Raw genomic sequence first — 24,912 nt, 5'->3', positions numbered from 1 at the left:
ATCTGTTGAGCATCTGGCAAATCACAGAACAAGCATGATGGTTTATAGATGTGCAAAACAAAGTCCAGGACACACCATGCAGGAAAGCCCCAGCCACAGAAATGCACTGCGACAATCAAGAAGATTGCCAAAGTATCGAAGCTTCTGACCATATGCAGGCGTTGTTTTTACATCCTCTGATCAATATTTGTTTGAGGAGCACAACTTATGAAATTTAGATCAACAATACAATCGCCGTGAAGCTGAATTTTTTAATGGTCAAAACTGAAGAAACTATTGCCGAAATGGAAAATTTCAGCATGCTATATTTGAGTTACTTTTATTTTAGGTCTGTGTGTTTCACTAGTGCTGTAAAGTCAGTTACAGAAGTAATGCATGCATTGTACCTGTATTGCTTACTTTTGGAACTGTAAGAAAGCTCCTGTTTTATTATTTGCTGTTGAATATATAGTATTTTGTATATTTTAATAAGTTCTGTAAGACAAATTTAGTTGAAATATTGATGGTTTGGTACTTAAAAGGTGGGTTTTCAAATTAGCTTCAAATTTAACTGAAACTTAAGAGACCTGAAAGCTCCTACTTTCACTTCTCCTTGAACAGTTTGAATTAACTTCAAGGTGGGAGTAAAGCAGTTTAAACGGACTGTTAGTCAATAATTGCGGAATTCAGTTCTGCTTAGGAAAAAAAATGCATAACTTTTTCAAGTGTCATGTAATATGAGAACTGCGGTGGGCTGGCACCCTATCCAGGGTTTGTTTCCTGCTTTGCGCCCTGTGTTGGCTGGGATTGGCTTCAGCAGACCCCCTTGACCCTGTAGTTAGAATATAGCAGGTTAGATGATGGATGGATGGATGGATATAATATGAGAAACAACCCTAGTTTTGTTAGTTAAAAACAGCTCTTAGATAGTACAATAATGTGAGCAGAGAATGCCAGTGTTAAAAGTGACAGTTGAATTCTTGACAAATTCAGCTGAAATTAAAAGTACATACAGTATATTACAGGGCTTCCTTCATGACTCTTGCATATAAAGGACACACTGGCATGAGGACATCTTCATTTGCGGGAGTGTGGCTTTCTCTCTGTCCTGGAAGCCTCCACTTGCTCTGTGCTAATTCAATACATTTTACCCTTTAAGGCACCCTTGTGCTGTATCTGAAACAGTTGCAACGAGCCCATGAAATGAAGACCCAATTTGTCACCTCTGTAACTCAACAAGCTAAAGCAAACCTGTTCAATATACACTCACATAAAGGATTATTAGGAACACCATACTAATACAGTGTTTGACCCCCTTTTGCCTTCAGAACTGCCTTAATTCTACGTGGCATTGATTCAACAAGGTGCTGAAAGCATTCTTTAGAAATGTTGGCCCATATTGATAGGATAGCATCTTGCAGTTGATGGAGATTTGTGGGATGCACATCCAGGGCACGAAGCTCCCGTTCCACCACATCCCAAAGATGCTCTATTAAGTTGAGATCTGGTGACTGTGGAGGCCATTTTAGTACAGTGAACTCATTGTCATGTTCAAGAAACCAATTTGAAATGATTCGAGCTTTGTGACATGGTGCATTATCCTGCTGGAAGTAGCCATCAGAGGATGGGTACATGGTGGTCATGAAGGGATGGACATGGTCAGAAACAATGCTCAGGTAGCCCGTGGCATTTAAACGATGCCCAATTGGCACTAAGGGGCCTAAAGTGTGCCAAGAAAACATCCCCCACACCATTACACCACCACCACCAGCCTGCACAGTGGTAACAAGAACAATGTTCTCATTCTGTTTACGCCAAATTCTGACTCTACCATTTGAATGTCTCAACAGAAATCGAGACTCATCAGACCAGGCAACATTTTTCCAGTCTTCAACTGTCCAATTTTGGTGAGCTCGTGCAAATTGTAGCCTCTTTTTCCTATTTGTAGTTGAGATGAGTGGTACCCGGTGGGGTCTTCTGCTGTTGTAGCCCATCCGCCTCAAGGTTGTGCGTGTTGTGGCTTCACAAATGCTTTGCTGCATACCTCGGTTGTAACGAGTGGTTTTTTCAGTCAAAGTTGCTCTTCTATCAGCTTGAATCAGTCGGCCCATTCTTCTCTGACCTCTAGCATCAACAAGGCATTTTTGCCCACAGGACTGCCGCATACTGGATGTTTTTCCCTTTTCACACCATTCTTTGTAAACCCTAGAAAATCCCAGTAACTGAGCAGATTGTGAAATACTCAGACCGGCCCTTCTGGCACCAACAACCATGCCACGCTGAAAATTGCTTAAATCACCTTTCTTTCCCATTCTGACATTCAGTTTGGAGTTCAGGAGATTGTCTTGACCAGGACCACACCCCTAAATGCATTGAAGCAACTGCCATGTGATTGGTTGATTAGATAATTGCATTAATGAGAAATTGAACAGGTGTTCCTAATAATCCTTTAGGTGAGTGTATAATTCCACAACCACAAGCCATGAGATCTGAGATCTCAGCTCTATTTTTGGGCTCTGCAGTTTGTCACCAGAAATGCCTACTTAGTACCAATATCTTAAAAGTCAAATATTATATACAGTATGAACTCTATTATGTATAACCCCAGGACTCAGTTTTTCTGTGTGATAGAGCCCTGCCTATGCCCTGTTAGACAATTATAATAAATATGAATTATTTAGGATCGACAGAATTGCTCATTGCTGCTGTTCTCTAATAGACAGTTTGTTAATACAGGTATTTAAAATTTTTTCTCAAAATATCCATCTTAATAAAAGTGTAATAAAAATGTATGTCTGTGTATCTGTGTCTGTCAGGTTGCAATGTCTCCAACAGATCATTCCAGCAGATGTGTATCGCAAATATTTGTAGTAATGAAGTGCATTGGATTTGTCATTCCAACAGAAGCGCATCACAGATATTTGTAGTAATGCTTTACAAAATACATTCAAAAATAATGGTGCAGTGCAAACACTAAGGTCTACGTTGATTACTTAGATCTCAACCCATCTTAGACAGGTAGTACAGCAATTATAATACTAATCAATTATTGTTGTAAGTTCAGCAAAAAGTAATTTGATCTCTTTTTTTAACAAATACAAGTATGTCTGAAGTGATATGCTTTTATAAAGAGTGAATATTTAAGAAGAGTTTTTTCAAAATTTACAGTTTCAGCACTATAACATAAGTGGTCAGTACTTTTATTATGGTCTTGCAAGGGACTGAGGCTTTCCTTTATCTAGTAGTTAAAGATGTTCAGAATTTCACCATTGACCCTTTTCTATCGGTCAATTAGTGAGAGGGTTATGAATCTTATCTGGCCCTTCATGTCTCTATTTACTTTTCCTTTTGTCAGGTAAACAGTCCAGGGGCCTCATGTATAACGTGGTGCGTAGAACTCGCACTATAACATGGCGTAAGCACAAAAGCCGAAATGTGTTTACGCACAGAAAAATCCAGATGCAGGGATCTGTGCGTACTCCAACTTCCACGTTCTTACGCTACATAAATCCCGATCAGCGTGAAAAGTAACGCTCGTGCATGCGCTTTATGTAACGCCCCAACTCCTCCCAGAATTATGCCTCTTTGATTATGCGAATGAATATAAATCGCCCTTAAGCTCAGCCTTCTGTGAAAAGACAATTGGAAAAGCACGAGGGAAAATATAAGAATTTCAGCGAATACCAAGTGGAGGCAAAGGAAAACATACTATTTGTTCAAATAAACGGTATAATCAACAAAAGGAAGTTGATCGAGTGACATAGCGTGTTGGAGAAACTTGAAAGCTCACATTCACAAAGTCGCACAGTGCCGGAAATAAAAAAGAAGTCACATATCAAAGTCGCCGTGAAAAGGTGAGTTGTAGCACACTGTCAGAGTGTCATATAAAAGCTTATTAGGGTACAGATAAAAAAAGGCACACAGTGGGGAAAAAGCACGAAATGTCAACTTCAATCTCGACATTTCCACTTTAATCACGTAGTTTATTTTGTCATTAAAGTAGAACATCATAAAATTCATCTTAAAATCGTTTAATAACCAGTTTCTCAAATCACATCGTAATTAAAGTAGCACGTTAAATGCTTTGTTTTGTATTTGATCTTCTATGTGCTCTGTATGTGAATCACTACTTGTTTCTTAAACCGGCTCTCTTTCTCCAACTGGACACAGAATCCATTACATTCGTGATGTTACAGCTCTCTGAATAACTAAAATACTGAGATGTATACGTGATATCATTTTTATGATCATAGGAGTTAAAGTAAGTTATTAAACATGAGTTTCACGGAGCAGTGATTGTGTATGACCTTCGATGAAATAATTTATTGCAGCAGTACTTAGGGGCGGCTCTAGGCTTGTGGTGGCACTGGGCAGAGGAAGAATCGGTGGCTCCTTCCGCCAATAAGTAATAATAAGTAAGGTAGCTTATGCACGGTGGATGGCCACGTCCGTTGCAGACACTGCATAGCCGCCTCGTGCGCATAACACAAGCATTTAACTTTTGCCGAAACTTGTCGCTGAGTTTTTAGCTGTGTTGTTATTTTCTCTTTCTGTATTATATTCAATATATATTAACGTAGCCGCCACTGCAGTCCTTGCTTTTCTTTTCCCAAATACTCAATCACCACACAATCAGCTCTGTAATAGAAGTGAAGCCATCTGTAAGCTTAGAGCGCCGAGTCTTCAAAACGTTTAAGGAACATTGAAATATCTTCGTAGTACATGTTTAATTATTCTATCCTTCACGACACTCCCAGTGAAGAATATAGATTATTTAAATGAAGTTAAAGTTTTATCTGTATAATATAGTAAACATATTTTGCTGCATTTCAACTTAAAAATGATATCGTCATCATATGTAAATGACGCACATGTATAAACGGTGCGTACGCACAGAAATGTTGCGTAAGAACTTTTCCACGTTCAAATCGCGATGTATAAAACCTACACTTGGCGTAAAGCCACGCACTTTTCCACGGTACCTCATGCCTTGTCGCACGCAGTTCTCCGCTCGGTTTTGCAGACTGGCGGCACCCAGCATCAAAGCAATGCTACTGTTCCTGTGTGGTTACTCCTTATTTTCCTGACGTGTCTTTATAAATACACTGAAACTAACTGAATATCGTTTATTAGTGTAATGCATCTGATTGTAATTAAGTTGTAACAATATAATGGTCTAGGGAACAGCCATAGTATTCCAAATGCCATAACTGCTTTAGCATTGTTACTCTCACTGCACCTTCTTCTTCTTTCAGCTGCTCCCGTTAGGAGTTGCCACAGCGGATCATCTTTTTCTATATAACTCTCACTGCAGCACTCGGAGTATTTATATCACTGTATCTGAGTGTGAATCACAGCAGCAGCTGATCGGAAAGAGAATTATCGGTATACAGCATCAGGCACACGCTACCTCAGCCACGGCAAAACGTTTTAAAGCCTTTCCTGTATGGACCTCGCGGTTCAGAAACAGTTTCATCCCAAGAACTATAAACTCACTCAATCATTGTTCCTTGTAGAACTGTTTGTACTTATAAGTACAATTACCTCACTGTAAACTTGCTCTACAGTTATAATATTGCACAACCTGAGCCACTTTGTAAAGCGCGTATTTACATATGATGACAATATCATTTTTAAGATGAAATGCAGCAAAATATGTGTATTATATTATACAGATAAAACTAACTTCATTTAAATAATCTATATTCTTCACTGGGACTGGCGTGAAGGATAGAATAATTAAACATGTTCTACGAAGATAGTTCAATGTTCCTTAAACTTTTTAAAGAATCAGCGCTCTAAGTTTACAGATGGCGTAACGTCTATTACAGAGCTGATTGTGTGGCATTCGGTTACTTGGAGAAAGAAAAGCGAGAACTACACGGGCGGCCACGCCAATATATATTGAATATAAAACAGAAAGAGAAAATAACGACACAGCTAAAAACGCAGCGGCAAATTTCGACAAAAGTTAAATGCTTGTGTTATGAGCACGAGGCGGCTATGCAGTGTCCGCAACGGATGTGGCCATCCGCCGTGCATAAGCTACCTCACTGACATTGGCAGGCGAAGGAGCCACCGATTCTTTTTCTGCCCAGGGCCACCACAAGCCTAGAGCCGCCCCTGAGTACTGCTGCAATAAATAATTTCATCGATGGTCGTGCACAATCGCTGCGCTGTAAAACCCATGTTTAATAATGTGATTTAACTCCTATCATCATGAAAATGATATCACGTATACATCTCAGTATTTTAGTTATTCAGAGAGCTGTAATATCACGAATGTAATGGATTCCGTGTCCAGTCGGAGGAAGAGAGACGGTTTAAGAAGCACGTAGTGATTCACACACATAGAGCACATAGAAGATCAAATACAAAAGAAAGCATTTAACATGCTACTTTAATTACGATGTGATTTGAGAAACTGGTTACTTAAATGATTTTAAGATGACGTTTATGATGTTCTACTTTAATGACAAAATAAACTACATGATTAAAGTGGAAAATTCGAGATTGAAGTTGACATTTCGTGCTTTTTTTCCCCACTGTGTGCCTTTTTTTCTCTGTACCCTAAAAAGCTTTCATATGACACTCAGACGGTAGGCTACGACTCGCCTTTTCACGGCGACTGATACCTGAGCTTTCAAGTTTCTCCAACACACTATGTCACTCGATCAACTTCCTTTTGTTAATTATACCACGGCTTTTTTGAACAAATAGTATATTTTTCCTTTGCCTCCACTTGATATTCGCTGAAATTCATATATTTTCCCCCGTGCTTTTCCCATTGTCTTTTCACAGAAGGCTGAGTTTAAGGGCGATTTATATTCATTTGCATATTCAAAGAGGCATAATTCTGGGAGGAGTTGGGGCGTTACATAAAGCGTGCACGAAGCGTAGTTTTCACGCTGATCGGGATTTATGTAGCGGAAGAACGTGGAAGTTGGAGTACGTACAGATTCCTGCATCTGGATTTTTCTGTGCGTAAGCACATTTCGGCTTTTGTGCTTACGCCATGTTATAGTGCAAGTTCTACGCACGACGTTATACATGAGGCCCCTGGAATGCATACCTATATTTAACATAACATGTCATTAGTGTTGTATATGAAAAGTTAAAAATGTGTGTATGCTGCTATCAGAAAATTATGGTGCAAAATTAGTGTATTTTTAATGCATATTCAGCAATTTCCATTGTTTACAGAGAGGGGAAAAAATGGTACAATCTACGAGCAATTCTGAACAATCGTATGCTGCGTCCAAAGGATTCTGCACTATATGAAACAGTAATAAATGATGTGGTTACTGATTTTATGAAACGAATTTACTACGTGAGAGAGACAAGCACCACCGGGGACATGGTCCACAACATGGCAAATGAGCTGTACAAGTTTTCTTTGGAAGGTATGTTCTACAGTTTGTTGAGTGTGACAAATCATGCCTTTTCATAAATACAGGGCTTCTTAAAAATCTTTTATCAGTCATACAGGAGGTATTTTTTTGTTATTAATTTATTAAAGTGTGCCCACTTTTATCCTACATTTAGTTATTTTTATTTCAGTATGTAATGTAAAATGTATACCAAGTCTTTTTTTACAGCAACAGAAGAGATTTTGTGTTATACCTGAAGTGTTTACCACAGCATGACAGGCACTGCTTAGCACTACTGCTTCATAGGTTTAGCATACTGAGTTTGAAACTTGTCCCTAATTCTTCACCATAAGGAGTTTACGTGTTATAAAAGATGTTCAGCTTAAGCTAGTGGTGACTCTAAACTGGTCCATTGTCAGTGGGTGTGTGCAGCTCTGATGGACTGGTATTCTGTTTAGGGCAGGATTCCCGACGTGTTCCTTATGCTACTTGGATAGGCTGTGGTCCTCTCAGAACTGGCTTAAGTGAGTTTTAGAATGTTATGATTTGTAACATATAGAAAGTACATTTTTAAAGTTTTCTTTTGTTCTGTTATATATGCTATACAATTGACCTCAGTCATTTTATGTGAATTTATCTTCATAAAGCAATCAAGAGTACACATTAAAATGACAAGATAAACAATTGCATAAAAAGATTTGTAATATGTTGTCACAAAACGAGTCAAAGACAGAAAAAGGTTTGGGGCAGCCACCCATGTAATTTGGTATCCTGGCTGCAACTTCGTTTTCTTTCCAATACCAGCACTGAAGTGCTTACAACAGAGTCCAAAACAAGACTGACACAGAAGGGAAAAGGGAAGGCTTTTAAAGGGGGAGACAGGAAGTGAGGTCATAAGGGTCGGGCACGTGTTCATTGTTCATTGGTTTAGTCCCGGATGTGACATCAGGGGGGCCGGAGCTGGCAAGGTCTGTCTCCATTGGCTCGGTCCCAGAAGTGACGTCCAGAGAGACAGGTGGAACCTCCCGGGTTAGGTCTACAGGGAAGTGAGAAAGAGAGTTAGTGCGCTCTGCCACATCCCGGCATGGCTCAGAACTGCCTTCACTCGAGCCCTTTAGCTGCCTCCCATGCGCGCGTGTGTGACAAGGCCCCCTCAGCCCAGACCGCCGGGTCGGGCGACCTTAACCGAGAGGTCGTAAACCCGAGAGAGCATCGGCGTTGGCATGGAGAGCACCCGACGATGAACGAGCGAAAACTTGTGCGGCTGCAGGTCAAGAAACCACCGGGTGACCCGCGGATTCGACTCCTTGTGCAGGGCCATCCACTGTAGAGGTGCATGGTCCGTGACAAGGGTGAACTCACGGCCCAACAGGTAGTACCTCAGCTGAGTGATCGCCCATTTAATCGCCAGAGCCTCCCTCTCCACCGCCGCATACCTGGTCTCCCGGTCCAACAGTTTCCGCTCAGGAACATGACGGGTGTTCACACCATCGACACTTTGGCTCAGCACGGCTCCCAGGCCTGTGTCCGGCGTCCGCCTGGAGGATGAAAGGCAAAGAAAAGTTAGGTGCCATCAAAATAGGTGCGGACGTAAGGGCCTTCTTCAAGTCACCAAATGCAGCGTCTGTTTTGCAGTCCATACCACAATGTTCGGGCCCTCTTCTTTGTTAAATCAGTCAAGGGCGCTTTCTCAAAACCGGGTACAAACCGGCGGTAGTACCCGCTAACCGAAAGGCTTGGACCTGCCGCTTGGTTCATGGACGGGCCATTTCAGAATGGCATCAATTTTGGAGCACTGTGGCCTTACGGTACCCGACCCACCAGGTAGCCTAAATATTTGGCCTCGCTTAATCCAAAGAAACATTTCTTGGGATTAATCCGAGCCCGCCTCACCAAGTGTCCGTAATACCGCTTGGACATGCTGTAGGTGTTCCTTCCATGTGCTGGAATAGATGACCACGCCATCTAGGTAGGCAGCACTGTATGAGTTATGAGGCGAAGCACTTTGTCCACCAGACGCTGAAAGGTTGCTGGAGCCCGTGTAACCCAAATGGAAGGACACGATACTGCCAGTGTCCGCTAGGGGTACTAAACGCGTTTTTCCTTCGGAGTCCGTTAAAGGAACCTGCCAGTACCCTTTGTCATGTCAAGTGTGGTCAGGTATTGAGCCTGTCCAAGCCTCTCGAGGAGGTCGCCCACGCGTGGCATTGGATAGGCATCAAATTGGGAGACTTGGTTAAGCCGACGGAAGTCATTGCAGAACCTCCAACTCCGTCAGGCTTACCGACGAGCACAATGGGGCTGGACCAGGGACTATAACTCTCCTCAATTACACCTAGTTCCAGCATGCGCTTGATCTCAGTTCCACTTCAGCCTTTTTGCCTCGGGAAGACGGTGCAGGCGTTCTCGGACAACAACCCCGGCTCTGTCACAATGTTGTGCTCAATCAGAGAGGTCCTTCCGGGTGTTCACTGACTACCTCTCGAACGGTCCGGATAACTGTTTCCAGCTCCTGCCGCTGCCTGGGTCTCAAGTCTGCGCCAAAGTTAAGGTCGTGTGTGTGGCGAAGAGTGAGCGGGCTGGCCGGAGGAGGGATCAGGGTCCCTGTCCTTCCACGGTTTCAGCAGGTTCACATGATATACCGCTCCTTTGGCCGGCGATTGGGTTGACTCACCAAATAGTCGACCAGTCCCTTCCTCTCCTTAACTTCAGAGGGGCCCTGCCAGTGGGCAAGCAACTTAGAGTGGGAGGTAGGCACTAGGACCATGACCCGATCTCCGGGTGGAACTCCCAAGAGGCGTGCAGCGGTTGTAGTAGCGAACCTGTGCTGCTTGAGCCTCCTCCATGTGACTTTTAAGGACAGGCGAATCTTTCCAAATCTATCGCGTAACTGCGCGATATACTCCAGTATGTTAGTGGTGGGAAGAGCCTCTTCTTCCCAGCCTTCTTTCAAAATATCCAATATGCCCGAGGTTGTCGCCCATACAGTAGTTCAAAGGGGAGAACCCGTGGAGGCTTGTGGGACTTCCGATAGGCAAAAGGACGAGGGGGAGGAGCTGATCCCAGTTCCTTCCATCCTCGCTGACCACCTTACGTAGCATTTGCTTGAGAGTTTGATTAAACCTCTCTACTAATCCGTCGGTTTGAGGATGATACACGAGGTTTTAAATGCTTTATTTTCAGTAATCTGGCAGTCTCCTTGAACGTCTCCGAGGTGAAGGGGTCCCCTGGTCTGTCAAGACTTCTTTGGGGATCCCCACGCGCAATACCCTAGTAATTCCCGTGCGATGGCTTTAGAGGTAGCTGAGCGCAACGGAACAGCTTCGGGGTATCGTGTAGCATAATCCACGAGGACTAAAATGTACTTGTGTCCTCGGGCTGAGGGCTCTAGAGGTCCCACCAGGTCGACCCCGATTCTGTGGAAGGGAACGTCAATCAAGGGAATAGGAACAAGAGGAGCACGGTCCCTCCTAGGAATCTGTCGCAGTTGACACTCCGGGCAGGAAGCGCAAAGCGGCTAACCTCCTCATTAATTCCTGGCCAGTAAAACCGAGCTTGATCCGCTCCAGAGTTTTTTCGGTGCCCAGGTGGCCACCTAGGAGGTGGGCGTGTGCTAGCTCGCAGACCTGCCGCCGGAAGGTACGCGGCACTAGCAGCAGCCTCGCCTCCTGCCCGTCATGCATTGCTACACGGTAAAGGAGGTCATTATCTAACACAAAGTAGGGGCCCTGTGGCATCGACTGACTAGTGCGCTGGCCATTGACAAGGACCACTGCATTTTTACAAACTTCAGGGAGTCGTCATTCCATTGCTCCCTTTGAAAGAAGCCGGCGTCTTTTTAAATTGAAACCGCAACACGGAGAGAGGGTCAGCGCCGACCTCAATGGGCGTGGTTTCTCCCGCTCCGCCGCGGCGTTGGTGGATGACGTGTCAGCCTGCGACGGCCCGGGAGTTGCCACGCCAGCCAGGACGGCTGCTTCACCTCTCTCTGCCGGCTGATTACACGGCGTGGAGGCAGCTTGAGACGGTTCATCTCCGTCCATAACGAGGCCCAACTTAACCCGGGAGTGGTATGTGTCTCACCGCTTTTAATGTCAGACCAGTCCCGCCCTAGTATCACCGGGTGCGGAGGATCAGGAAGGATTGCCACGGTTACTTTCTGGACTGATCCTCCGTAGCTAATGACACAGCGGCGGGGCTGTACCAGCGGGTTTCCCCGTGGACACAGGTTATACTGGTCTTGAATTTTAGCCATTGTCGCGGTAGCACAAAACGGCGGGCAACAATGGAAATGTTGCTGCCGGAATCGAGCAGAGCGGAAGTTTTAAACCGTTAACGATCACCACGCCTGTATGCGGGACCGCCAGCGGGTTTGTCAGAGCACACCAAGCCCTCCTCCCCTCCACCTGCATTCCTCCTCGCCTCCAAGCGGTTTTGCGTGCCAGCGGCGCTGGACGCCGATGCAAGCTCCGGGTTATACAGGGAGGGGCTAGGTCTTGGGACATACCCGGCTGAGTTTGGCAGAAGGGCGGTTCTGCTCTCCCAGAGTGTGAGGCCGCCCTCTGTGTTTCCAGAAGCTCTATGAGCTCAGACATGTTCTTAAACTGCACGCCCCAGACCGGCTGGGTGAAGCCCTGGGGAAGTGCTTTCAGGAGCAGATAGCACGCTACCTGCTCAATGACCTGGTGGGCTTGTTTTCCAAGGGCCGTAGCCACTGCCATACTTTTGCCCATAAGGACCAGGCTTGTTTACTGGTCGGCCTCTCAGGGTCCAACCTCCACTTGTTATTTTACTCACCTGCCAGTCTGGGGCACCCCAAGGTGGTAAAAGGGGCTGTGGTTTCACTGGGGGGCAGGCACTCTCCCCCAAGAGAGCATACTGAGTCCCTCTTGTCTCCCCCCTCCAGGGCAGCCCAATTCGGTGAGCCCCACCCGCACACTCCCTGGCCTCTCTAGACGGCCTAGTTCTGCGTGCTGGGAGCGGAGCCCGCACCGGGTCTCGCCGAACCACGGGGCACCCTCCCCGCCTGAATACTCGGCCCCGGTACGCTCCCACCTGGGTGTTTTGCAGGTCCTGTCCCCTTCTCTTCTGGGACTTCTCCATCCTGCCGACTACGCCACTGTCACAAAACGAGTCAAAGACAGAAAAAGGTTTGGGGCAGCCACCCATGTAATTTGGTATCCTGGCTGCAACGTTTTCTTTCAAATACCAGCACTGAAGTGCTTACAACAGAGTCCAAAACAAGACTGACACAGAAGGGAAAAGGGAAGGCTTTTAAAGGGGGAGACAGGAAGTGAGGTCATAAGGGTCGGGCACGTGTTCATTGTTCATTGGTTTAGTCCCGGATGTGACATCAGGGGGGCCGGAGCTGGCAAGGTCTGTCTCCATTGGCTCGGTCCCAGAAGTGACGTCCAGAGAGACAGGTGGAACCTCCCGGGTTAGGTCTACAGGGAAGTGAGAAAGAGAGTTAGTGCGCTCTGCCACATCCCGGCATGGCTCAGAACTGCCTTCACTCGAGCCCTTTAGCTGCCTCCCATGCGCGCGTGTGTGACAATGTATAAAAAATATATGGAAACAGGATGCATATAAAGTAAGAGAATGTAAATGCTGGCGTGTTCAGTTTATTCACCATTGTAACACTGGAAACTAAGTGTTTTGTGCCTTTGCTCTTCAACTGCTTATTAATTAATTTCTACCAAAATCTTTATAACTCTCAATCAATTCACAGCATATTAGGTAATAGACTAGTAAAAAAGACTTTTACTCGGTTTTATACAATAAAGCGAAACATTTCTGGCTGATAGGATGTTTTAAAAGAGCATATTTAGGAGACCTAATACTAGGAAGGCTCCAATCACATTTTTCAGGGCCTGTACAGATCAACGATTTCATGTTACTGAATTGGTCTTTTGAGTCTAATTTTTTACTGTAAGCTCCGGCAAAACCAGTTGCGTAGAAGCTTTATGTACTCTAACTATTGAAGTGTTAACTTTGATATTTTTATAATTAAACTTTAGACCACAGGAGTTACCCGTTCATTTTTTTGACTAAATGAAATTCTGTAGGCTTACTGTTTAGCGACTGTAACATTACTAAAATAAATAAAATTCCCCTAAAATACATACTTTTTTAAGTAATAAAATATATACAGAAAATATTTATCCATAATACACATAGTATAAAAGAAAATAATAAATGCTTCTTATAATTTCAAGCTATCTGAAACAAAAACTTAATTTAAAAAAAGAACTTTTTACCACAAAATATATATATTCTCACGAATTGACAGAATTAATTGACCTTTGATGACATGCCACTTTTGTCGATGCACTTATTTAAACTTGTGAGCTCTGATAAAATTATCTGGCACAGCATTCTGCCTGATGGGAGTTATAGTCCCCATGTCAGCACTGCCAAAAAGTTGCAGGGGGGCATGTAATATTTACTAAATACCTTTCTTACTGACAGCCACACCACCAGAAAAGCAATTCAACTTTATAGTGTGCTTGCTAAACATGTCTTCTTTTGTGCTTCAACAAACTTTCCTTCTTTCACTTTGCTTCTGTAGACAGCTATTTCTCAGTGCAATCACTGTCAGCGCTGTAGCAAAAAAAGGATGCGGTGCATTCGAATGTCATATTTACTGTAGCATTCTTAATGACGAATATTAGCAAATTACAAGCACAAAACACAACAGTCAGATAATTTTGTTTTTTCTGTAACATCACTAAATTTCAATCATTCATTCAATTTTAAAAAAAAAAGTTTAGTTTTTCTTTTGTGTGTGTAAGGGGGAGGGATACCCCTAAATATTAATATATCAAAATGTCCTTTCTTAGTGGATAACTTCTGCCCTAGATGTACCATCAAATTTCAGCATTTTAGCTAAACAGTATAAAGTGCTTTTATTTATGAGTGAGTGAGTTTTTCATTATATTGTAGGCCTTTTAACTGGTGTAATAAATTATGCATTTAGGGTATTATTTTATTTGTTTGCTTCATCTGCTTTAAGGGTATGGAAATCTTAATGTGACTCCAATTTATTATTAATATTTAAAGATTACTTGTACTGAGAGTTATCAGTTGATTATAGGTTACTGTACTATTTGAGTTGGCATTAAATTATTATCGTTTGTTAAGCTTTAGGTTATATATCCTTAAAAAAATGTGACTATAGCTAATAGTCATCTTTTACATGTAACCTCAACCATTAAGCATCATTTAAATAACACATGCTTGATAATAAAACCTCAATGCTAAGTAGCTCTCTTAGCATGTGTTTTTCTTCTTCTTCTTCTTTCGGCTGCTCCCGTTATGGGTTGCCACACCGGATCATCGTTCTGTCCTCTACACCTTGCTCTGTCACACACATCACCTGCATGTCCACTCTCAGCACATCCATAAACCTTCTCTTAGGCCCTCCTCTTTTCCCCTTGCCTAGCAGCTCCATCCTTAGCATCCTTCTCCCAATATACTCAGCATCTCTCCTCTACACATGTCGAAACCAAAACAATCTCGCCTCTCTGACTTTGTCTCCCAACCGTCCAACCTGAGCTGACCCTCTAATGCATTGTCGGGCAACAATTTTCTAGGGGCGCTGCGGAAACTTTTGTAAAATATTTAAAATTGCTAGTGTTTTTGAACTTTGGTTGATTAAAAAATAATGTTTAAAAAAATATATTTTATGTTGGAAAAACAGATAACGGTTAATCAGATTGTTGAATAAACAAATGTATTTATTTTGAATGCAAGTTAAAATTTTCGCTGTTCACCATTCATCATAATATCAATACCAGCAGGGTGAAAAACACATCTCGTGAGACTTAAAAAGTCTCGTTGTTAGAAGATCTCTCTCACTGTACGGATACAGAAATGAAGTCTAAGAAACGCGAGAGACTTCAAATGATCGACAAGGAAATGTGCATCTGTCTTTCGAAAATTGATCCTCACATCAATCTCATATGTGCTGAAAAACAATCTCGACGTTCACAATAATTAAATTTAAGATTTAAAAACTTGTAAAATTAACTGTTTTTATTGGCGATTGTCCATAGATTGTGTCGTCGTGACTTTATTTATGGGCAGTCCCTCAGGTGCTCTGTGAAAGAAAATGTTTGGACTTAGTGCGCCGCAACTCGAAAAAGGTTGCCTTTCACTGCTCTAATGTATTGATTTCTAATCCTGTCAATCCTCATCACACCCAATTCAAATCTTAACATCTTTAACTCTGCCATCTCCAGCTCTGTCTCCTGCTTTCTGGTCAGTGCATCCATCTCGAACCCATATAACAAAGCTGGTCACACTATCGTCCTGTAGATCTTCCCTTTCACTCGGTTGCTGATAACCATCTGTCAGAAATTACTCCTAACACTCTTCTCCACCCATTCCACCCTTTCTGCACTCTCTTTTTCAACTCTCTTCCACAATCCCCGTTACTCTGTACTTTTGATCGCAAGTATTTAAACTCATCCACCTTCGCCAACTCCTTCCTGCATTCTCACCATTCTACTGACCTCCCTCACCGCTGCTCACTAATCATCACCTCCCTTCTTAAGCTAGCTTCTGCTACTCTTTCCCATATCTTTATGCCATGGCTTTTCAATTTTATCCCCCTGTAGTTACTACAGCTCTGCACATCTCATTTACTCTTAAAAATTGGTACCAGTACACTTCTTCCCCACTCCTCAGGCATCCTTTTACTTTCCAAGATTCCATTAAACAATCTGGTTAAAAACTCCACTGCCATCTTTCCTAAACACCTCCATACTTCCATGTCATCTGGACCAACTGCCTTGCCATTCTTCATCCTATCTTAGCATGTGTTATATGAATAATAACTTAGTTCACACGCAACCTCAGAGGCTAACTACCATACCTTGTGTTGTAAAATCAAACCTCAGAGGCTAGGCAGTTTAACTTAACGTGTATTATGTTTAATTCAGAGTCTAATGTTAAACAGAATACTCATCAGGTATGACTGTTCAGTTTGTGAACATCAAAAGATGAGTTTCTAGCATGTGCACACAGTGAAAAGGGTTGTCATTTCAACCTTAATACTCTTGGTAGCTGAGTCAAAGATCAGTTTCAGTTTACAGTAATTAACAATTTATTAGCCAGTGTGGAGGCTGGCCCAGACACAGACAGGCAGACACGTTCATGTCACCCACAAACATGTTTATTTCCAAATATATACAGTTCCAAGTGCACCACAAAACCCCCAAAGTCCCCAAAGTCCTGGCCACACAATGCCTTCCTTCCTTCAGGCCGCCTCCTAGCCTCCTTACATCCAGCTCAGTCCTCTCCACTCCCAACTCTCGCCCCGAATGAAGGGAGGTGGCCCCTTTTATTATCACTCGGATGTGCTCCAGGTGGGTTCCGGCAATTACCCACCAACACGCCACTGTGTGGTGGAAGTGCCGGCTGCATCCCCAGAAGCACTCCGGGTGTCCCTGCTCTTCTTTCCCCCAGCACTTCCTGGTGTCCAGGGCTCCAAAGGCATGGGGGCGCCTACTGGGAGCAACCATGGGCCCCTACAGGGTGGAGCTTCAAAGCTCTGTACCCGTGGCCCTCAAAGGAACCATGACTGGAGGTGTGAATTGTTGTAGTGCTGCAGAGATATAATTAAGCATTGTATTTAGGTGATAGAAGGAGTCACATGCCTCCCTATCTGTTTAGGGTTGTTTTTTTTTCAGTCTGATGTACATGGCCCCCTTCACAACAACAACAACAATTTGTTTCTTTTATTGCCCAAATTCACAAAATGTGTGCCTCAATGGGATTTAACGAGCATGTTTTTAAAGCCCCCCAGGCTTGACTGTCTAAGAAGGCAAGAAAAAACTCAAAAAAAATCTTTTAGGGAAAAAATTGAGGAAATCGCAGAAAAGGCAATTCAGAGAAAGGCCCCCTTCTAGGTATGTTAGATGTGCAATGAGTTTCAAAAGATGGGGTAAATACAATACAGGAAAGAGAACACAAATAATCTTCTTCACAGCTAGATGGCCAATCTATCATTGCCACCTCAGAAATACAATACAATACAAACTACTTTGTTCTTGCACAGTGTTCCTCACCAAGTGCAAGCATAGAGCCCTGCAACAACTCTTAAGACAAGTTGCCAGAATAGGTTATACCAATCACTAAAAACAGAACAATCACATCATATTTATTTAAAAAAACATCAAAAACAAAGTAGAAACTAATTAACATAAATGAAAAACAGTAATATCTGTCCATCAGCTAATTGTACATCCATGGCCAAATTGTAGAAAAGGAGTCAGACAGGCCAGATGCAGTTTACAGTCCTGGGGCCTCATGTATAAACGGTGCGTACGCACAGAAATGTTGCGTAAGCACTTTTCCACGTTCAAATCGTGATGTATAAAACCTACACTTGGCGTAAAGCCACGCACTTTTCCACGGTACCTCATACCTTTTTGTACACAAGTTCTCTGCTCGATTTTGCAGACTGGCGGCACCCAGCGTCAAAGCAGTGCTACTGTTCCTGTGTGGTTACTCCATATTTTCCTGACACGGCTTTATAAATACACTGAAACTAACCGTATATCGTTTATTAGTGTAATGTATCTGATTGTAATTAACCTGTAGCAATATATTGGTCCAGGGAATAGCCATAGTATTCTAAATACCATAACTGCATTAGCGTTGTTACTCTCACTGCACCTTCTTCTTCTTTTTCTCTCAGCTGCTCCCGTTAGGAGTTGCCACAGCGGATCATCTTTTTCCATATTACTCTCACTGCACCAGTACAGTATTTATATCACTGTATCTGAGTTGGGAATCGCAGCAGCAGCTGATCGGAAAGAAAATTATAGGTATACAGCTTCAAGCACACGCTACCTCAGCCACGGCAAAACATTTCAAACCTTTCCTGAACGGACCTTGCGGTTCAGAAGCAGTTTCATTCCCAGAACTATAAACGCACTCAATCAAGTGCTCCTTGTAGAACTGTTTGTACTTATAAGTACAATTACCCCACTGTAAACTTGCACTACAGTTATAATATTACACAACCTGCGCCACTTTATAAAGCGCGTATTTACATATGATGACAATATTTTTAAGATGAAATGCAGCAAAATATGTTTATTATATTATACAGATAAAACTTTAACTTCATTTAAATAATCTATATTCTTCACTGGGACTGGCGTGAAGGATAGAATAATTAACCATGTACATACGAAGATATTTCAATGTTCCTTAAACGTTTTGAAGAATCGGCGCTCTAAGCATACAGATGGCTTAACTTCTATTACAGAGCTGATTGTGTGGCGATTGGTTACTTGGAGAAAGAAAAGCAAGGACTGCAGGGGCGGCCACACCAATATATATTGAATATAAAACAGAAAGAGAAAATAACAACGCAGCTTAAAATGCAGCGGCAAATTTCGACAAAAGTTAAACACTTGTGTCATGAGCACGAGGTGGCTATGCAGTGTCCGCAACGGACGTGGCCATCTGCCGTGCATAAGATACCATATTGACATTGGTGGGTGAAAGGGCCACCAATTCTTTCTCTGCCAAGGGCTGCCACAAGCCTAGAGTCACCCATGAGTACTGCTGCAATAAATAATTTCATCGAAGGTCGCACACAATCACTGCGCCGTGAAACCTGTGTTTAATAACGTGCTTTAACTGCTATCATCATGAAAATGATATCACGTATACATCTCAGTATTTTAGTTATTCAGAGAGCTGTAAAATCACGAATGTAATGGCTTCTTTGTCCAGTTGGAGGAAGAGAGCTGGTTTAAGAAGCAAGTAGTGATTCACACACATAGAGCACAAAGAAGATCGTATACAAAACAAAGCATTTAACATTTAACGTGCTACTTTAATTACAATGGGATTTGAGAAATTGGTTAATTAAAAGATTTTAAATGACGTTTATGATGTTCTACTTTAATGACAAAATAAACTACATGATTAAAGTGGAAATTCTGAGATTGAAGTTGACATTTCGTGCTGTTTCTCCCACTGTGTGCCTTTATTTTTCTCTGTACCCTAATAAGCATTCATGTGACATTCAGACAGTGGGCTGCAACTCGCCTTTTCACGCCGACTTTGATATGTGACTTCTTTTTTATTTCCGGCACTGTGCAACTTTGTGACCGTGAGCTTTCAAGTTTCTCCAACACGCTATGTCACTCGATCAACTTCCTTTTGTTGATTATACCACGGTTTAAATAAACAAATAGTATGTTTTTCCTTTGCCTCCACTTGGTATTCGCTGAAATTCTTATATTTTCCCCCATGCTTTTCCCATTGTCTTTTCACAGAAGGCTGAGCTTATATTGATTTGCATATTCAAAGAGGCGTAATTCTGGGAGGAGTTGGGGCGGGACAGAAGGTGCGTGCACGTGCGTTAGTTTTCACGCTGATTGGGATTTATGTAGCGGAAGAACACGAAAGTTGGAGTACGCACAGATACCTGCATCTGGATTTTTCTGTGCGTAAGCACATTTCTGCTTTTGTGCTTACGCCATGTTATAGTGCGAATTCTAAGCACAGCGTTATACATGAGGACCCTGGAGATTTCAGCCAACAAGTTGCTTCCCTCTATTGGGCCTTCTACAGCTGAGTCAGTGCGGGACCGGCAAATCTGATGAAAGGACCCTTATACCCAATCATTCTAGTGCTCCTTTATTGGAAATGACTTTTCCATAGGCAGGAAAACAACTTGGCAGTAGAGCAGTGGCACCAAGTGCACATCATGATACTGAAAAGAGAAACAGTGTAGGTGAGGTTTAGTAACAGTTTATAAATATTACATTACTTATATTTTAGTACTAATGACTAACCACAGAGATGGAATATGCATAACTAATCAGCAGCTCTACTCAGGGTATGCTAAACTGAAGCAGTGAGTCTTCAGCCTGGATTTATAAGCTGAGAATGAAGGGGCGCCTCTTATAGTAGCAGGCAAACCATTCCACAATTTAGGGGCCCTGTAACTAAATACACAACCTCCAACTGTTATTTTATTAATCCCTGGAATCATAATCAGGCCAGTATCTTGAGATCTTAATGTACGTTCTGGTTTGTAAGTAGTGATGAGTTCATATAAGTAAGCCGGACCTTGGCCAATTAAGGCTTTATATTTTAAAAGGGGGAATTTGAAGCCTGCCCTAAACCTAAGCCAGTGTAAGGACTTAAGAACTGGAGTTATGCGTTTGTACTTTCTACTTTACACCTCTTCTAAACAAGTCATCTTCGCTGTCATGTTTCATGTTCTTTAGGTATATGTACAGGAGATTGCTGAGATTTCATCTGAAGTTTTAACCATGTGTTTGTTTAGTAGTTATTGTGTATCCCCAATGTATAGATCTTTGCCCATCCTCATGGCATTTGACTGCTTACAGTTTTAGCTTATGTTTAGTGTTCTTATTGTGTTTTATAGGCGTACCACTTTTTTTCCTGAGTGCTTTGCTATGTTTGAAATACCAGGGATGCAGTGTTTTTTTAAAATCCCTTTTCTCTTATTTCACTTGTCCCTCTTCTCTCCTCCTTATTATTAAACTTATTAGTTTAATGGTCCTGGACTTTTTCGTTGTTTTAATGAGAGTTCAGTTTAGGTAGCCAAAATCTTTCAAAGCTCTTCTGCTTCTCCATCAGCAAGTACTATGTCACAAAGTATTGAGGAGAAAAATAAGCATACCCATTTCACATTGCAATTATATTCATCCCTTTTTTTACTGACTGCACAGTGTGTCAGATAGGAAATGGAATCAGGAAAAAACAATAGTATAAACTAGCTAAAGTCAACTGCCAGGAAATTAAAGAGCTATAAAAGAAACTCATTGTGCAAAGCCAAACCAAGATATATGCATAAACGAAAATGTAAGCTGAAAGACGTGGTAAATAAGAAGCAAATAATGGTGTACCTAGGGTCCAAAATGAAGCACAAAAAATAAGGCTAGAAACTTTTCAATTTGAATCCACACAAACTTGGACAAACCTTGAAGTACATGACACTGAACTTTGATACTATGAGATGATGAGGTCATACGTCACACTTTGCACACTCCCAGCCATCCTACCAAACAATGGCAAGCAAGCATCAAAACAACTGTTTTAAAATGGTGTTGCGGAAAAACGTTTTTAGAAAATGCATCAAATTGAGAAACAAATATGACCACAGGATTCCTTGAGCTCTAAAACTTCCAGAACATAGTTTGAATTAACTTTTTGATTTTAAAGAAAATGTATACAAAATAAATCATGACAATTATGACAATTCATTGTCACCAGCAATCCTTACTGTATTTAGGCAGCTTGACAAACCCATAACAGAGATCTACATTATAAAATGACAGAATAAAAAAATCCACTGAGTAACATTGGAGTACCTGCTGAAAGTTGCATTATGCAAAAATATTCAAATTTCCTATTTTATTCCTTCTTTGCAAGAAAGTTTATGCTATAAAATATAAGTATTCATTGATCCTTTAAATTTTCAGGAGTCAATAGTTTAAGTAGATAAATTTGCCTCAAGTAATTGTTTTTTCTTCTCCACAGGTATTTCAATGATCTTGTTTGAATCTCGGATTGGTTGCCTGGAAAGTGAGGTCCCCGCTGATACACAAGGGTTTATAAATTCAATTGCAAAAATGATGTCCTACAGTGTGTTTATTTCCAGTCTGCCAAAATGGACACGACAAGTCTTGCCATTCTGGAAACACTATGTTGCAGGATGGGATGGAATCTTTGATTTCAGTAAGTAAGGATTTGCCTAATTTTCTATAGTGGAAAGAAATTCCAAACTGCCTAAATTGTTTGTGGGAGTTAACTTGAAGCACATATTTGGATCCTTTAAAAATTCTTACTGAACATGTTCATTTTGTGGCATGTAATACTACAATGCAGCAAACATGCCCGTGTGTTTTCTAAGAATGTCTATTTTTGGAATAGAAAGAGTTATTTAATTCTGAATTATTGTGTTTTGATGTTTACTCCTTTATTTAAAAGGAAGGCTCAGTTGAAGTATTTTTAGCTTTTTCCAAAGTAACAAAATTGTCCAGGCCAAAGTCGTCTTGGAAAAATAGGGACCCTTGATAAAAGGTAGTTTAGGTATATAAATGTTGAGGGGATTTAAAAAACTTAAGAGGCATTAACTCATTTTTATTACCTATCTAATTTAAGATTAACTTAACATCTTGGTGAACAAGCAAGAAACCAGTCCTGTTCTTGGTTCTAAATTATGGAGTCCAAGGATTGAATAATTTGTAAACTGAAATTACCCAAAGAAATGCGGTCCAAGTACTCAATAGCGTGTTAATGACAGCACTGAAGGGAAAATTAATGTATCTTGTATATACCAAAGTCTAAGCAAATTATTTCTTAATTTTTAGAAAGATGTAGTTGTGTATTCCATAGGGACAAATTCACAATAGCCCAATTTTATTAAAAGCTCCAACTCTAAATTGTATTAGGTAACGAATCAGTTAATAAATGATTGTTTTTTGTAGGTTTGTGTATCTTTCACTTTTTTATCATTTCATTGGTGTACTTTTGAACAATGTTGTAACATATAAATAATTAATAATCTAATGTAAAAAATAGTGAGCCAAAGACTAATAATGTAAGAAACTTTTAGCAGCTCATAGTATACTTGTGCACCAAGAGGCAAAAATGAGAAAATATAGGCACCTTTATTAAACAAAAACACCTTCTGACCCTGGCGTCTTTTTCTGCCATCATATGACTGTTGGTCCACCCCTCTCCAAATTCTGAGTTCAGTTGACTTCTTCTCCTCCCAAGGCTACTTTTGGCCAGCTTCCACACCCCAGTGTCAATCTAGCAGCTCCTGGAACCTTTGTACCCTGAGGCCTTTTTTTTCACCCGTATTGAATGAGGTTTGCAGGGTATCCGCCCTGTAGTCTGTTCTGATAAAAGGCAGCCTCACTCCTTCATTAAATATGGGGCAATTCACCCCTGCCCACCGCTGGGCTGCCTGTATATTTCCACCGAGATCACTTAGTCTTAGGGAATTTGGGTCAGTTTATTGATAACGAATGGTGAGAGTCTCACTCATGCTCTCCTCACAAGTCTCTCACAAAGCTCTAGTTTCTCGCAGGCCCTCTTTTTAACAGTGAAATGGAACCATACCTCAAAAAGCCTCTTTAAGAAGCATTGTTGACTGAAGTTATGTTGAAAATAGCTGTTTAAAATAGGTATCAAATGAGAAAAAAATGAAGATTAAAGTATAAAATGATGAGGGTATTCAAAATATAAATTTAAGGAAATTGTAATAAATTAAGTGCATATTAAATGTGCAATACAATTACATTCCAGTCTCTAGACAAAAATCTTAACCCAAAAAAAATGGAGCGACTGAAGCAGCACCGTCACATATATCCATCCATTACCCAACCCGCTATATCCTAACTACAGGGTCACGGGGGTCTGCTAGAGCCAATCCCAGCCAACACAGGGTGCAATGCAGGAAACAAACCCCAGGCAGGGCACCAGCCCACCACAGACCATCACATATACAGTATTTGGAGATTTCTGTGGGAAGCTGTCTCTGATGTATCTTGTGGAGCCTCTGGCTACTTTCCTATAATGTACCTGTCTTATATGATTTGCACATTCAGGGTAGGAAATCCATACATTCATTTTCCAAAACCAGTCTTCTAGAGCAGGTCTGTGGAAAAGTGGGAGGTCAGGTCATCAGTTCATTGTAATGAAAAAAATACTCTTCTACAAATAGAGAACCGAGGTTCGTCATTCAGACTAATTATACTGAGCTTAAAAAAAACACAAATTGCACATAGTGAAACTACCAGTGTTAAACAAAAACCTGTAGCCACTGTGGCTCTCTAAGATTGTAGTTGGCCACCCTGGTCTAGTGCTCCCTTCTTTATCACAGTACTATACGCAGAACCTTTCAGAAAGATTTTGTGTGTGTCTCAATCTCTTTCAGAGGTTTGTTGTGCGACTTACAGTAGTTTTGCCTTGTGCGATGTTAGTTTTGTATTGGCAGTGCCAACTTTTTGTCATGTAGACACCCTGTCACAACTTTTTAAAATGAAATTGTTTATGTTTTGTTTCATTAAATATTTAAATAGTTACTATCATGAATTGTAATATTTATGTTTTTAATGAGGAAAAACGGCAAAAACAATGTTCATAAAAATCAGTTAAAAGAGACAAACAGATGTATCGCAATATTTGACTTTTCGTATTATATACAAAAGTGCACAATTTTAAAGAATGACATTTCTTAATAAGTTTTAACTATAGTTCTGTAAGATCTAAGTACATTGTCATTTCTGTGTAGGATCTATCCAGTATTGTCAATATGAACATTTTTATACAGCTCCATATAATATGTCCCTATAATTATGCAATATATGTCTGCTAAATACCATAAGAGTAAAGTGCTTTACCTGTTCTCAATTCTGAATGTACGGACTATGGAAGCAACTGTGTAGTGACTGAGGTTCGGATGCACTCGTTGGCCAGCTTCTATCAAACCATGGACAAGCACGTAGTCAACCTCAGTAGCACAAATATCATCTGATAATGCAGTTCACTGCCT

General features: G+C 41.4%; 1 protein-coding gene across 1 annotated transcript in view; it reads left to right on the top strand.

The window, feature by feature from the left end:
• The window catches only part of LOC120531223 (sterol 26-hydroxylase, mitochondrial-like), a 76,674-nt gene that overhangs the window by 29,410 nt on the left and 22,352 nt on the right, over positions 1-24,912 (top strand). Inside the window, exons 3-4 of the mRNA XM_039756445.1 lie at positions 7,183-7,382; positions 21,888-22,085. Coding sequence (XP_039612379.1) covers positions 7,183-7,382; positions 21,888-22,085 — 398 coding nt within the window. The remainder of the gene's footprint in view (positions 1-7,182; positions 7,383-21,887; positions 22,086-24,912) is intronic.

This window comes from Polypterus senegalus, chromosome 6, assembly GCF_016835505.1.
Source record: "Polypterus senegalus isolate Bchr_013 chromosome 6, ASM1683550v1, whole genome shotgun sequence".
NCBI classification, from domain to species: domain Eukaryota; kingdom Metazoa; phylum Chordata; class Cladistia; order Polypteriformes; family Polypteridae; genus Polypterus; species Polypterus senegalus.
This window is presented reverse-complemented; position numbering and strand designations above follow the sequence as displayed.